This window comes from Cervus canadensis, chromosome 32, assembly GCF_019320065.1.
Source record: "Cervus canadensis isolate Bull #8, Minnesota chromosome 32, ASM1932006v1, whole genome shotgun sequence".
NCBI classification, from domain to species: Eukaryota; Metazoa; Chordata; class Mammalia; order Artiodactyla; family Cervidae; genus Cervus; species Cervus canadensis.
The window spans coordinates 20,244,391-20,258,746 of record NC_057417.1 but is presented as its reverse complement, the minus strand read 5'-3'; the positions used below and the strand labels follow the sequence as shown (position 1 = coordinate 20,258,746).

The 14,356-nt window shown below is 60.7% G+C and overlaps 3 protein-coding genes across 11 annotated transcripts; all 3 read left to right on the top strand.

Annotated features, from left to right (window-relative positions):
• The first annotated feature begins 191 nt into the window (after positions 1 to 191).
• MAZ (MYC associated zinc finger protein) lies at positions 192 to 5,259 on the top strand. 5 transcript variants are annotated; one of them, XM_043455158.1, is made up of 7 exons: positions 192 to 265; positions 889 to 975; positions 1,059 to 1,915; positions 2,321 to 2,384; positions 2,660 to 2,831; positions 3,634 to 3,857; positions 4,152 to 4,297. In XM_043455158.1, exons 1-6 carry the CDS (start codon positions 230 to 232, stop codon positions 3,834 to 3,836), a joined length of 1,419 nt encoding a protein of 472 aa, XP_043311093.1. In that variant the 5' UTR covers positions 192 to 229; the 3' UTR covers positions 3,837 to 3,857; positions 4,152 to 4,297. The 5 variants fall into 5 exon arrangements, with proteins under 5 accessions (XP_043311093.1, XP_043311094.1, XP_043311092.1 ...); XM_043455159.1 differs by lacking the exon at positions 3,634 to 3,857 and having other exon boundaries at positions 194 to 265; positions 4,152 to 5,259; XM_043455156.1 differs by lacking the exon at positions 192 to 265 and having other exon boundaries at positions 651 to 975.
• Positions 5,260 to 6,233: 974 nt separating this feature from the next.
• On the top strand, positions 6,234 to 11,217 carry PRRT2 (proline rich transmembrane protein 2). 5 transcript variants are annotated; one of them, XM_043455162.1, is made up of 4 exons: positions 6,305 to 6,518; positions 7,201 to 8,177; positions 8,559 to 8,691; positions 10,721 to 11,217. In XM_043455162.1, exons 2-4 carry the CDS (start codon positions 7,269 to 7,271, stop codon positions 10,732 to 10,734), a joined length of 1,056 nt encoding a protein of 351 aa, XP_043311097.1. In that variant the 5' UTR covers positions 6,305 to 6,518; positions 7,201 to 7,268; the 3' UTR covers positions 10,735 to 11,217. The 5 variants fall into 5 exon arrangements, with proteins under 5 accessions (XP_043311100.1, XP_043311096.1, XP_043311097.1 ...); XM_043455164.1 differs by lacking the exon at positions 10,721 to 11,217 and adding an exon at positions 8,866 to 10,084 and having other exon boundaries at positions 6,318 to 6,518; XM_043455165.1 differs by lacking the exons at positions 8,559 to 8,691; positions 10,721 to 11,217 and having other exon boundaries at positions 6,234 to 6,518; positions 7,201 to 7,289; positions 7,377 to 8,348.
• PAGR1 (PAXIP1 associated glutamate rich protein 1) lies at positions 10,741 to 13,838 on the top strand. The gene is made up of 3 exons (XM_043455167.1): positions 10,741 to 11,222; positions 11,426 to 11,508; positions 13,441 to 13,838. Exons 1-3 carry the CDS (start codon positions 10,741 to 10,743, stop codon positions 13,638 to 13,640), a joined length of 765 nt encoding a protein of 254 aa, XP_043311102.1. The 3' UTR covers positions 13,641 to 13,838.
• Positions 13,839 to 14,356: the final 518 nt, after the last annotated feature.

The window sequence follows — 14,356 nt, the reverse complement described above, 5'->3', positions numbered from 1 at the left end:
CTCGCGCGCGCTCGCGCTCGCGCCCGCTCCAGCCTCTTGTGTGTCCTCGCGCCCCCCGCCCGCCCTCCCTCCCCGCGCGCAGTGTGCTCCGCTCCCCCCACCCTCCTCCTCCTTCCCCCCTCCCGCCCGCCCCGCGCGCCTCCTCCCCGGGTTCCCCCCTCCCCCACGGCCGCCTCCTCCTCCTCCCGCCCCAGGGTGAGCGCGAGCCACCTCCCTCCCTCCCTCCGCCATGGATCCCGGCAACTGGAGCAGCTTCATCTTCCAGGTAACAACCCCCTCCCCCGCCCCACCCCCCCTTCCCACACCCCCTCCCGCCCGCCCTCCCTCCCGTCCCACCCCCCCTCCGCGCGCCCGGTGCGCGCGCAGCTGTCCCCCTCCCTCCCTCGCGCCCTCCCCCGCCCTCCCCGAGGCGCCGGCTGGGCGCGCGCGCGGCGGGGGCCGAGGCTGCTCCCTCGCTCCCCCCACCCCGCCCCGCCAGGCTCCAACCGCCGCCGCCGCCGCCGTCGCCCGGGCCCCCGCCCCCGGCCCCCGGCCCCGCGGGGCCTCCCGCCCCCACCCAGGGGGCGTCGCCGCCGCCGTCGCCGCCGCGCTCCGCGGCCCGCCAGGCGCCCTCCTTCCCTCCCTCCCGCCGGCCGGGGTGCGCGGGCGGCGGGGTGGCCCGCGGGCCATGCGTTCGGCGCGGCCCAGCCCGGCCGGCCGGGGGCGGCGCCCCGAGCCCGGGCCCCGCGCGGCCCGCGCCCCCGGCCCCCGCTGAGCCCCGGGGGCCCCGCCGTGGCCGAGGCCATGTTCCCCGTGTTCCCTTGCACGCTGCTGGCCCCCCCCTTCCCCGTGCTGGGCCTGGACTCCCGGGGGGTGGGCGGCCTCATGAACTCCTTCCCGCCACCTCAGGGTCACGCCCAGAACCCCCTGCAGGTCGGGGCTGAGCTCCAGTCCCGCTTCTTTGCCTCCCAGGGCTGCGCCCAGAGTCCATTCCAGGTGAGTAGGGGCCGGCCGTGGCGGGCCGGGCCGGGAGGGCGCCGACCCGCGGCCGCGGCCCACACGGCGCCTTGTCTTCACAGGCCGCGCCGGCGCCCCCACCCACGCCCCAGGCCCCGGCGGCCGAGCCCCTCCAGGTGGACTTGCTCCCGGTCCTCGCCGCCGCCCAGGAGTCCGCCGCGGCCGCGGCTGCCGCCGCTGCTGCCGCTGCCGCCGCCGCCGTTGCTGCTGCGCCCCCGGCCCCGGCCGCCGCCTCCACTGTGGACACAGCGGCTCTGAAGCAGCCCCCAGCGCCCCCTCCGCCGCCCCCGCCGGTGTCGGCGCCCGCCGCCGAGGCCGCGCCCCCTGTCTCTGCCGCCACCATCGCCGCAGCCGCGGCCACCGCCGTCGTTGCCCCAACCTCGACGGTCGCCGTGGCCCCGGTCGCATCTGCCTTGGAGAAGAAGACAAAGAGCAAGGGGCCCTACATCTGCGCCCTGTGCGCCAAGGAGTTCAAGAACGGCTACAACCTCCGAAGGCACGAGGCCATCCACACCGGAGCCAAAGCCGGCCGGGTCCCCTCGGGTGCTATGAAGATGCCCACCATGGTGCCCCTAAGCCTCTTGAGCGTGCCCCAACTGAGCGGAGCTGGCGGGGGAGGGGGAGAGGCGGGTGCCGGTGGCGGAGCGGCCGCAGTGGCCGCCGGTGGTGTGGTGACCACGACCGCCTCGGGAAAGCGCATCCGGAAGAACCACGCCTGCGAGATGTGCGGCAAGGCCTTCCGCGACGTCTACCACCTGAACCGACACAAGCTGTCGCACTCGGACGAGAAGCCCTACCAGTGCCCGGTGTGCCAGCAGCGCTTCAAGCGCAAGGACCGCATGAGCTACCACGTGCGCTCACATGACGGCGCTGTGCACAAGCCCTACAACTGCTCCCACTGTGGCAAGAGCTTCTCCCGGTGTGCACGGGGCCTCGGCCGCCCCCTGGGCGGGTGGGGAGGGAGGGAAGGTCGGTGACGGAGGTGGCCTGGCCTTGGCTGGTGGGGAGGGAGGGAGGTTTCTGAGGATGGGGACTGGGAGCCACTCCCAGGGAGGAGGGAGGGAAGCCTCTCCCGGTTACCAGGGAGCAGGGGGTGGTCCTTAGCAAAAGGAGGTGGGTCCTTGGGTTGTAGGAGCGCTTCGAGTGGGAGGAGGCCGAGGCCGCCTACAGCGAGAGGAGGGATTTCCTGCCTAACCGGGACTCGAATCCCTGGGCTTGGGAGAAAACGCAGGGAACCTTGCAAATGCTTGATGGACCGAGTTAGGCAGACTCGGGGACCCCTCCACACCCCAGGGCCCTAACCCCAACCCCAACGTGTCCCCAGGCCGGATCACCTCAACAGTCACGTCAGACAAGTGCACTCAACAGAACGGCCCTTCAAATGTGAGGTAGGAAGCCCGCCTCCTCCTGTCCTGATTTTCATGATTTTGATCCTCATTGTAGTTGTCTGAGTTCAGCCTCTCAGAGCCCCTTTTTCTCTCTCTTCTTTTTGCTTTTTCACTCCATTTTCTCATCCCTTTTTCAAGGCCTCATCATCTCACTCCCATTTCCTACAGATCAAAGACCCCCAAGGCTCTGATTCCTTTAACCTCTTGTCCCCCTCGCCCCACTCCCTGAAGCTTTAACTCTCCTGACACCCCCCACGCCCCTCCCCCCTCCCCAGAAATGTGAGGCAGCTTTTGCTACGAAGGACCGTCTGCGGGCCCACACAGTACGACACGAGGAGAAGGTGCCATGTCACGTGTGTGGCAAGATGTTGAGCTCGGCTTATATTTCGGACCACATGAAGGTGCACAGCCAGGGTCCTCACCATGTCTGTGAGCTCTGCAACAAAGGTACATGCTGAGAGATGCCGGGAGGGCTAGGGACAGAGGGTGGGGACAAAACCAGAGGCCCTTCCACAGATGTGGGTTAAAGGTGCTGTAGCCAAGAGCTCGTGGCATCTAGATCCCTTTAGAAAGCACACGAAGAAACGTTGGGACTACTGAACATCATTAAGTTCTAAGATGTCATGGCTGGAGGAGATGATCTACCAGAAAGAGTCAACTCTTGGGTGTGTGTGGGGAGATGGGAGGGGGCACAACTGCTTTGGGGAGGGAGTGGTCAAGAGAGCCAGTTCCCACCGGTTGCCAGGCAAGGTTTCAGCTGTGCAGCCACAAGTTCTTGTCTTCAGCTCCTGGGGCAAGTGGAGTACGTTGGCAGAGATTTACAAAGTACTCGCCCTGTCTCAGTAGCAGAGGGAGCTGCTTTTAAACAAATTCACTCCACTGAGTAACTGGGCTGAGACTGTACGGGGCACTGGAGGGAGGGGACACAGCCGTCTCTGCTGAGGGTCAACTCTTCAAGTGGCTAGGAATCAGTGTCCTGTCACCCCAGGAGAGATCCCCCAGCCACAGAGAATGGACTCTGGGGACACCAAGGCCCAGAAGCCAACACCATTTAACCAGTTCCCACACACGGGGAGCTGTGCCCACCCCCAGCCCCAGCAGAGTAGTTGGCCCCAGGCTACCAAGGATGTGGTGGGAGGAGGACAGGGCCATCTGAGGAGGGCGTCCCCAGCCTAGGAGAACAACCCCGTCTCTGGGGTCTCCGCCTGGCTGACCCCCACCCCCCCATCCCCATCCACCCCCCCAATAGGCTTCACCACGGCAGCATACCTGCGCATCCACGCGGTGAAGGACCATGGGCTCCAGGCCCCGCGGGCTGACCGCATCCTGTGCAAGCTGTGCAGCGTGCACTGCAAGACCCCTGCCCAGCTGGCCGGCCACATGCAGACCCATCTGGGGGGGGCCGCCCCCCCTGTCCCGGGAGATGCCCCCCAGCCACAGCCCACCTGCTGAGGGGGACCCCGCACCCACCAGGCAAGGCGTGGGGCATGGCTGGGGGGGGTGGGATGGGGTGCGTGGGACGAGGGGGCTCACAGGACCCAATAGGGGATCTTAGGAAGGCCAGGGATGCCCAGCTATCCCCAAGTTAGGGAGACTTCTGGGACCAGGGAGGGCCTTTCAGGAGAAGGAGGTAAGGATGCAGGCCGAAATCTCAACTAAACAGGGAGTGAGCAACGGCTGTGTCCCAGGGGAGGGCGTCTGGGGCAAGGGGCAAGGCTCTTGCCATTCAGATCGCGCTGTGATCTCCTGGTGTTTCTCACCCTGCAGGTACAGGTGAGGTCTGTCCAATGGCAGGTGAGGTCTGTCCAATGGCGGCGGCGGCAGCAGCGGCGGCGGCAGCAGCGGCAGTGGCAGCCCCACCCACAGCCGTGGGCTCCCTCTCGGGGGCCGAGGGGGTGCCTGTGAGCTCTCAGCCACTTCCCTCCCAGCCCTGGTGAGCTCCAAGTTGGTGGGGGGGAGAGGGGAGAATGGAGGAAAGTCCCTCGGCACCATCTCCTCTTCCCCTCTCTTTTCCCACCAACTCCTCACTACTTCCCCCACCAACCAAGGAGCCTCCAGAAGGAAAGGAGGAAGAAATGTTTTCTTAGGAGAATTCGCTAGGTTTTAACGATTTGTTTCTCCTGCTCCTCTCTCCTCCCTGTGAGACCTGACCCCACACACACCTGTTCCCTTGGTTGTGTTGAAGTCCCCTGGACAGTGGGCAGGGGGGGAGCAGAGGCCAGGAGTGGCCACTGCCCTCACCCCCTCTCCTCTCTGTGACCCCCTGGCCTGCCCTTCCAGGGATTTGTGAGCCTTCTCTCCTGATGGTCCTTGCTCTCCTCCTCCCAGTGCCCCCGCCCCCCTGTCTGCTGCCCCTCCCTGGGGAGTTGGTGCTTTTTTTTTTTTTTTTCCAGGGGGAGGGAGGAGAGGAAGGAGGGAAATCAAAGATTCTGTCCCAGAGATGGGGAAAGGTGAGATTTGAGAAGGGGCAGAAGGCAAAGGTTGTACCTTCATCAGGTGGGGTGGTTTGGGGTCAGGCCCTGAACATCATCCTGCTTAAGAATCTGTCAGGGGAAAACAAGTCAAGGGGAGCAAAAGAAGGAGCCACTAGGGCCAGAGGCAGGACAAGAGATGGAATCCTAGGGGCCAGGGTAAATGGAGGTATCCAGGGACTAGAGGTGCTTCCTGGGGGTGGGGGGAATGCAGCCACAGTGTCTCCCCCTTCCCTCTTCCACCCCAGCTCCAGCCCTGGCCTTTTCTTTTCATCCCTCTCCCCCACGACAGAAGCTGTGGCCCTGGCCATGTCATCGTGTTCCGGTGTCCCCTGCATGTTCCCCACCCTTCACCCCCTCCTTTTGCGCCTACCCCATTACAATAAATTTTAAATAAAAACCTGTCTCAGACTCAATGAATGAATTGCTTTCACCAAGCCCCCTGTTCCCACTCCTAAGGGAATTCTTAAGCCTGCAGTCGGTCAGCCAGTCGCAGCCTTGCTCTGCCATGTACAGTTCTGATGCTCCAGCTCGGCTCCTTCCCCAGAGGCAGTACCAGCCGAGGCAGTCCAGATTCAGGGTGGGGCCGAGGCTCCTAGGCTGTGGGGAGCAAGTTCTAGGACTCCGGAGTCTGGGGAATACTCAATCCACCCAAGCCCAGAATAGCCCCTGGAGGTTTGAAGAGGCCTGGGTCAGAAACCGAAACAGTTGCTCGCTGGACATAAATGTTGCTTTTCCCCTTCCCCTGTCCAGACCCACTGCCTGCTGCTCACATCCCAGCCCAATACCTGCACACTCTTAAGGCCCTGAGAGGTGATGGATGATGTAGCTGTGGAAAGACTAGGCAACTCAGCCCTAGGACTGGGAACAAAGACGTTGAAAATAAAAACTGCACTTCTGCCCAGTCCTCTTCGTTCTTGGTGTGGTCCACCCTGCTCTTACCCAGCCCCCTCCTGCTGTTCCAGACTGCTCTTGCAGCCTCCATCCTGCCCCTTGGAATTCCCTTCCCAGTCATAGCTCTGACCCTTCCAGGGACCCTTTTCTTGAGCCTTCCATTACCCATTTCTGCTGCTGCTGCTTCCTTGGCGGTAGAGGGACTCGCCGTTCTGCAGGCTCCCTTCTGGAAACTCCACCCTGATCATCCTCTGCAGCCTCTCCCAAGTTTGGCCTCATCTCCCTTCCCTTCCTGCTGGTAGGGGTGCCTCCACCTGGTCCTGCCTGTCTCACTGGTCCAGCCTCCTCGGAGACCCCTCTCCGCTTCCCCTGACCCCCTGCCTCTACCAGGACCCCCGGTGACCGTTAGCGGGAGGGGCCCGGGGCCTGGGAAGGGGACACCCCCAGGAGGCGCGCGGGGGAAGGGCTAGGGAGCCGCGCGAGTGGTCCCCCGGCCGGTTGCCCAGGTAACGCGGGGCCTGGCACGCGTGGCTCCCTCCGGCTGGCCGGGAGGGGCGGGAGCCGTGCAAGGGGCGGGGGCGGTGCGCGGCCGCGAAGCGTAGGGGAGGGGACCTGAGAGGAGGGGATGAGCCGAGGGGAGGGGAGACCCGCCGCCTCCCTCCCTCGCTCGCTGACTTGCTCCCTCCCCGGCTGCGGCGGCTGCAACCGCGGCGGTGGCGGCGGCGGCGGCGGCGGCAACAGCCGGAGCAGTCTGGAGGCCGGCGTCGAGGTGAGACGGGAATAGACTGACTGAAGCTGCGGGTAGGAGTGGACGGACAGACCGCGGACGCCGGGAAGGCTGTACCGGAATGCGGGCGCCTGATGGACTGACGGGTGGTGCTGGGCGCGCCACACCAATGGGAGGAGACGGCGCCGGTCCCCCGGGGGCGAGGGAATCCCTGGGAGAGGGGCTGGGAAGGGGCTCAGCGGAGATGCCCAGGTCCCCGAGGGAGGGGCGCGGGCGTCTACGCCCCAGAAGCGCAGCACGAAAACCGCACCGGCTGGGCGCCCAGGGAGGAAGGGAGGATGCAGAGAGAGTGGAATGTGAGTTTCGGGGGCCTTTGCCCAGTCTGCCTATCTGAACGTCTGAGTCGGAACAGCTTGTTGATTTTGGGGTGCTGTGGTATCTGCTAGGATGAGTCTGGATCTTGTTGGGTGGACCCAGGAAGAGACCGTGGGGAACCCTGTTTACAAAAGGGTTCATCTTCACAGGGCTCTCCAACCAGAAGCCTGAGCAGAGCACTCCTCCCCAGAGATGTCCCACCCCAAAGCAAAGGAAACCCCAACTTTTCTTTCTTTTCCCCAGAGGCAGTCCAAGACTGGCCCTGAGAAAGGAGCATTGCCCTCTTGGGCTGCAGTGCTGAAAGCTACCTTTTCCCTCTTCACACCAAGCCTGTCTCCTCCTCTTGCAGGATTTGCTGCTGTCTTCGCCGCCGCTCCATCCTTCCCTCAGAGGCCCTCTCCCCTCTCCTGTCTCAAGATGGCAGCTAGCAGCTCTGAGGTCTCTGAGATTAAGGGGGTAGAGGAGGGTCCCCAGACCCAGGGAGAAGGGCCTGGCCATTCTGAAGGCCGAACTGGCTCTCCCCAGGTCCCAGCTGGGGTCTCAGATGAGCCAGAGACCCTGCAGCCAGGCCCAGACGTCATGGGGGCCCCTGTGGACTCAGAGCCCAAGGTTGGGCTGGCTCCAGAAACCACAGAGACCCCAACTGGGGCCCCTGAAGCAGCTCAGGCCAGAGACCTCAGCTCAAGCCCGGGACGGGAAGCAAAGGCCAACTCCAGCACTGAAGAAACACGCCAAGAGCTAGCATCCAAACCCGAAGTGAGCAAAGAGGCCACTGCAGACCCGGAATCCAACCTGGAATCCGCAGCCCCGCTTGAGCCAGCCTCAGAGCCTGCCCCCCAGCCAGAACCCCAGTCCGAGCCCCAGCCAGAGCCCCAGTCAGCCTCCCAGTCCACCTCCACACCAGCCCTTCAGCCAGAGCCCCCTACCCAGGAGGAGCCCACCTCTGAGATCCTGAGCGAGAGCATGGGAGAAAAGCAGGAGAATGGGGCAGTGGTTCCCCTGCAGGCTGGTGATGGGGATGGGGAAGAGGGTCCAGCCCCCCAGCCTCACTCACCACCCTCCACAAAGACCCCCCCAGCCAATGGGGCCCCACCCCGTGTGCTGCAGCAGCTGGTGGAGGAGGATCGACTAGGAAGGGCTCACAGTGGGCATTCAGGATCTCCCCGAGGAAGCCTGAGCCGCCACCCTAGCTCCCAGCTCGCAGGGTCTGGGGTGGAGGGGGGTGAAGGCACCCAGAAACCTCGGGACTACATCATCCTCGCCATCCTGTCCTGCTTCTGCCCCATGTGGCCTGTCAACATCGTGGCCTTCGCTTATGCCGTCATGGTGAGCCCCAGGGGACCCTGCCTGGTCCAGGCCTGCAGTGGTTCCCAGTTTCCTGCCCCTTGCTGGGACACAGCCCCAGGAGTAACCCCGCCTCCCCTCCCCTCTCTGCATGGATCTCACTTCCCAATTACAGGGCCTTTGCTCACCTCTCCCTGGGACTTCACCTTTTGAGCCCTACCCCGTCAGGTGGGAGGGAAGTTGAGACATTTCACACAGTCTTACTGACCTGTGCCCTTCTCCTGCTGCCTCTCAACCCCCTTCCTCCCATAACCACTGTCCATCGGCTGGCCTGTCTCCTCTGGACGACTCCTACACCCGATCTCTGCCTGGCTGGCATTTCCTGACCTGGGCTGGTGCCCCCACCCCTCACCCTAACCCCAGTCCCGAAACAGCCTGCAACAGGGGGACGTGGATGGGGCCCAGCGTCTGGGTCGCGTGGCCAAGCTCTTAAGCATCGTGGCACTGGTAGGGGGGATCCTCATCATTATCGCCTCCTGCGTCATCAACTTAGGCGGTGAGTGGGGGTCTGGGACAGGCCGGGAGGAATGGAAGGGCTGGCAAGGGCGGCTTTACTAACCCCTGCCCCTGCTCTCTCCTGTCTGTTCTCCCTACTTCTTTGTCTCTCCTTGTCTCCCCCAACCCCCCTGCCCCACTGTCTCTGTCTGTCCCTCCCTCTCCTCTCCCACAGTGTATAAGTGAGGGGCTCTGCCCTGCATTCCAAGACTTTTTTTCCTGTTGGGAGCTGCCTTGGGCCCATCCTCCCCTGGGGGGAGCCCAATCCATGGCCCAGGCCCGCACCCATAGGGACCAAGGGAGCCTGAGCGGCCTTGTTTACAGCTTCTTTCCTGTTCCTGCATCCTGCCAGGCTCCTCTGCCAACCGTAGGCCTCCCTTCTCCCTGCACTGTTTCCAACCTCCCTGCACTTCTGCCTGCACCCCCTCCAGCCTCTCGGCTTCCCTATCCTTGCACTTCTGGAAACCTCCCTGCACTTTTGGAATCCTCCCTGAACATCTCCCCATCTCTCTGTGCTCTCAGCCTCCCTGCATCTCTCCCCACCTTCCTGCACTACAACCTCCCCGAATTTCCTGCACCTCGACCCTGGTCTCCCTTTCCCAACTGTCATTGTCTCAGCTTCCTCCCCTCATTCCTTTCTTCCTTCCCACCTAATTCATCGCCACTTCCCTCCCCACACCCTCCGCCCCCTTCCTCTTCCTGCCTCCTCATCTCCCTCCAGCATCCTCTCCTCCACCCTCCTCCACCGTTTATTCAACAAAAACTCCAGCATTTAGATCAGGCTGGGGGAGGGGAGGGGTGTCAGGAAAGGGCTCTCTCGCCCGGGCTCCGACTGTTCTCTGTTGGGACCACCCAGGTCCGGACGACCCCCAGGGTGCCTCGGGGTCGCAAAGCCGGCCAGCCAGGCCTCATTTGGAGACTTATGCTGGGGTGGCGTGTTCCGAACACGCACCTGGGGGAACGGAGGGGCATGGCTGTTGACCCTCCCTGGTCAGCCTGAGTTGACCTGTCCCATCTGGGTTTTTTAACCCAGTCAGCGAACTCGTCGGAGCTGGGGTCATTCACGTACTTTGTAAGAAAAAGAACCCCCCAAATAGGACCAAAGCTCCCAGCTGCAGGGAGCAAGGGAAGGGTGGAGAGGTGTATTATTCTTTTCTAAGAGGACGAGAGAGGTTTGTTGCACGCGACAGTCCGCTGGGGAGGCGGGGACCGAGCCACAACGCGGTTCGGAGTTGGCGGTTTTTTTTTTTTTTCCCTAAAAAAAGTGTAGGGAAAAAAACCTAAAAGTCTAAAAACAAACAAAAAAAAAGGATACATCAACTGATTCTCCCTTTTTGTATGCCGATGCTGCATGGGTCTGAGACACCAATAAACGGAGACTGCATGAGACTCGCCTCTAGCCTCAGTTGGTCCTTACATGCGTGCGCCGCGGGGGCCGGAGGTACTGCCTCCTTTCACGCAGAACCTACTGCGTCGTTTGCGCATGCGCTGCCCCGGTGGCCATCTTTACTGTGGGCCGAAGCCTGTTATTCCGGAGCGCCTACCTGCGCATGTGCAAGCCTTCCCTCGCTTTCCTCTTCCAAGTAGCTTAGACTAAAGCGGAACCTCCCGCGCCATCTCGGTGCGCCTGCGTACTGTGACCCTGCATAGTCCGGGAGGCGGGTCTTAGCTCCAGGTGCGTACGGTAGCCGAGGTGGCGAAACTTCGAGGTGTGGGGAGAGGGTGCTGGATCCAGGTATAGAGAGGGGCGGCGTGTAGGCAAGACGAGCGGGTCCGCCCCTCTCCGGCCTGGAGAGTGGTTTCTGTGGGTCCCTGGGAACGTCGGAATACCAGAGCTCGATCCGTGGGGGCGGGGTCCTCGGAGGGGACTTGAGCGCCCCCTTCTGGGAACCGGCGGGTCTCTTGGCCGGGACTGCTGTTGGAGCCTGATTGGTTAGACAGACGTTCCCTGAAGCCTTGGGAAGCCCTACCGCGGAGGAGGGGGTGGGGGATCCCTGGCTTAGTACTCCTGCCATCTCCTGTCATCGCAGGGCCCCTTCCCTAGTGGCATATGTCCCTTGTCCGGGGCCATGGAGACATTGCAGCCACCACGGCGCCGCCTCTGTCTGAAGAAGGGGAAGTGACCTCCGGTCTCCAGGCTCTGGCTGTGGAGGATACCGGAGGCCCCTCTGCTTCGGCCGATCAAGCCGAGGAAGAGGGAGAAGGAGGCCGGGAGGAGGCTGAGCATGAGGGGCCCGGGGCCGAGGAGGTGCAGGGAGAAGCCCCCAGCCCTGAGGGGGAGGAGCGTGCCAAGGGAGAATCCGAGGACTGGTGCGTGCCCTGCAGCGATGAAGAGGTGGAGCTGCCCGCAGATGGGCAGTCCTGGATGCCACCCCCCTCTGAAATCCAACGGCTGTATGAACTGCTGGCTGCCCACGGTACCCTGGAGCTTCAGGCTGAGATCCTGCCCCGCCGGCCACCCACGCCTGAGGCCCAGAGTGAAGAGGAGAGATCCGATGAGGAGCCAGAGGCCAAAGAGGAGGAAGAAGAAAAGTGAGGGCATACCCTGACACCTTGTCCTTGGGGCTCCTCCTTGATGCCGGGAGGAAATAGGGAGGGGCGGTGGGACCCAGGATCATGGGAAATGAAGGGAGGGAGGAGGGGGAGGAAGAGCCAGGAGGTTGGGGACAAGTGTGGTTGTTTGGGGGTGGGGGGGAAACCACCTTCACCCTTCACTGCCTGTCCCCCTGCCCCAGACCACACATGCCTACAGAATTTGACTTTGATGATGAGCCAATGACACCAAAGGACTCCCTGATTGACCGGAGGCGCACCCCAGGTACAGACGAGAGGGGAGTACTGGGCAGCGGGGGTAGGGGGGATGGGGGGGTGGGGGTGAAGAGCCTCTGCTCCCACTTACTCAGAAAGTGACTCCTTAAAAGAGGCCTTGACTTGGTGCCTTGGTAACTACACAACTTGTAGCTGCAGAGAGAGCATGCATCCAGTGGTGGCATCCTTCCAGCTTAGGTGGTCCCTTATCTTCCCTTAAAAGATTATCACAGATAATTTCATCATGCTTCTCATTACTTCTCAGTCATCCTAGAAGTCCAAGTCATTATTATTATTACCTAGATCCACATACCTACACTGCTGTGTACACGTCCTAATCTTACCCAGTTTCCCATCCTGTGTGCCTTCGTAGACTTTACCCTCGGAGCCATTCTTGTTTTGTTTTGGGCCATGCTGCTCGGCATGTGGGATCCTAGTTCCCTGGCCAGGGATTGAACCTGTGCCCTTGCAGTGGAAGCACAGAATCTTAACCACTGGACCACCAGGGAAGTCCCCTTGCTGTTGTGCTGTGCTTAGTCGCTCAGACTCTTTGCAGTCCCATGGACTGCGACCTGCCAGGCACCTCTGTCCATGGGGATTCTCCAGGCAAGAATACTAGAGTGGGTTGCCATGCTCTCCTCCAGGGGATCTTCTTAACCCAGGGATCGAACCCAGGTCTCCCACATTGCAGACAGAATCTTTACCATCTAAGCCACCAAGAAAGTCCCCTTGGAGCCATTTTAAAAAAAGTTTTTTGGCTACGGTGGTCTTTGTTGCTGTGCACAGGTTTTCTCTAGTTGCAGCGAGCAGGTACCGCTCTTTGATACGTGGGCATCTCATTGCAGTGGCTTCTTTTGTTGTGGATCATGGGCTGTAGGGCACGCGGGCTTCAGTAGTTGCAGCTCCTGGGCTCTAGAGCAAGGGCTCCGTAGTTGTGGCACACAGGCTTAGCTGCTCCAGGGCATGTGGGATCCTCCTGGATCAGGGATCGACCTCATGTCCCCTGCATTGTCAGGCAGACTCACAACCCTTGGACCATCAGGGACATCCTGGAGCCATTCCTGATTTCTGTTTCTTTCACCTCAACATTCAAGCCGGCAGCAAGTCTTGTTAGCTCTGCTTCCACAGTTCCATGTTCAGCTCTCCACCTTTAACATGATATCCTCATTCAAGCCACCACCATCTCTGTCACCTGGAGAGTTGTGGTAGCTCTTAACTGGTCTTCCTGCCACCAGTTTCAGCACTAGAGACGGTTTATGTTTCAAAATATAAGCTGTGTCACTTCTCTTGATTTCAGTCCTCCAAATGATTCTATTAATGGGGGCTGAGGGGGTGGACGAGCATGTCAATTGAGAATCCAAGCCCCCCTCTCCCGCCACCCAAGGCTTCCATGTACACTAAGAGATCCAAACCCCTTATCATGGCCTGTAAGTCATTTCTTTGGCCTCGTCTTTCCTGTCTCTGCTAGCTCTACATTTCTCATTGAACAGACCTCTGTGTTCCTTCCCTGGGGCTTTTGCGCTTGCCTGTCCCCTGCCTGGGACACTCCTCCCTGATCTTCACATTTCTGGCCTCTCCTCATAATTCAAACCTTCACTTCCCACCCCATCTGAGACCCCGACCCTAAACCTCAGAACCTCCATTACGTCTATGGCAATTATGTCTGAATGAATTGAAATATTTACATGGTTTACAAGTAGTCTTCTACCCTGCATGTAGAAAGATAATGTGCTTCTAATTCTAAAACTTTGAGTGTGAGTTGAATGTGCCAAAATGAAACCAAAAAATTAAAATGTGACAATATCCAAAAAAAAATGTGCCTTCACAACAGGCCTGGAAATCTCTCTGTTTAATAAGCTCCCCAAGTGATTAATAAGACCCAGGCAGCTCTGGCACATACTGCCTGACTCCCTTCCACATTTCTCACCTTTCCCTTCTTCAGGAAGCTCAGCCCGGAGCCAGAAACGGGAGGCCCGCCTGGACAAGGTCCTTTCAGACATGAAGCGACACAAGAAACTAGAGGAGCAGATCCTTCGTACCGGCAGGGACCTCTTCAGCCTGGACTCAGAGGACGCCAGCCCCGCCAGCCCCCCACTCCGGTCCTCAGGGGGTAGTCTCTTCCCCCGGCAGCGGAAATACTGAGGCTGCTTAGTCTGCCTGCTGGGGCCTTGGGCAAGAGGAGAGATGCTCCCAGACTTCCACCACGACACCTTGCCAGAAAGAGGACTGATGTGTGTGTGTGTGTGTGTGTGTGTGTGTGTGTTTATGTTTTCCCTTGAACATTTGTTAGGAGACCTGAGCCGAATTTTCTGAATCTAAAATAAAAAAATTAAAAAAACAAGTTACCTTCTCTTAGAGGAGAGGCTGCAGCTGAAGCCAAAACCCTTATGGAGAGGCAGGACTGTACTCACCCTGATTGGGCAATTAAAGGCATGTGGGGTAGAAGTGAACTCAGCACCTGCCCCCCTGCTTCGGCCGTGGACCCTTCCCAGTCTCAGCCCAGTGCTCCCAGCTGGCTGTGAGGTGGGAATCCCCCAGCACTGAATGAGCTCAGTGCCTTCAGCTGTGGTAGAAGCCACCTTGTTGTTCGTTAGTTGTTCAGTCATGTCTGACTCTTTAGTGACCCCATGGACTGTAGCCCCATGGACTGTAACCCCATGGACAGGCTCCTCTGTCCATGGGATTTCCCAGGCAAGAATACTGGAGGGGGTGCCATATCCTTCTCCAGGGGATCTTCCTGACCCAGGGATCAAACCCGCATCTCCTGACTTGGTAGGCAGTTTATGACTGAATCACCTGGGAAGTCAGAAGCTGCTTAGAGGTGGAGGAAAAAAGAGAAATGAGAACCAGCTGTGAGG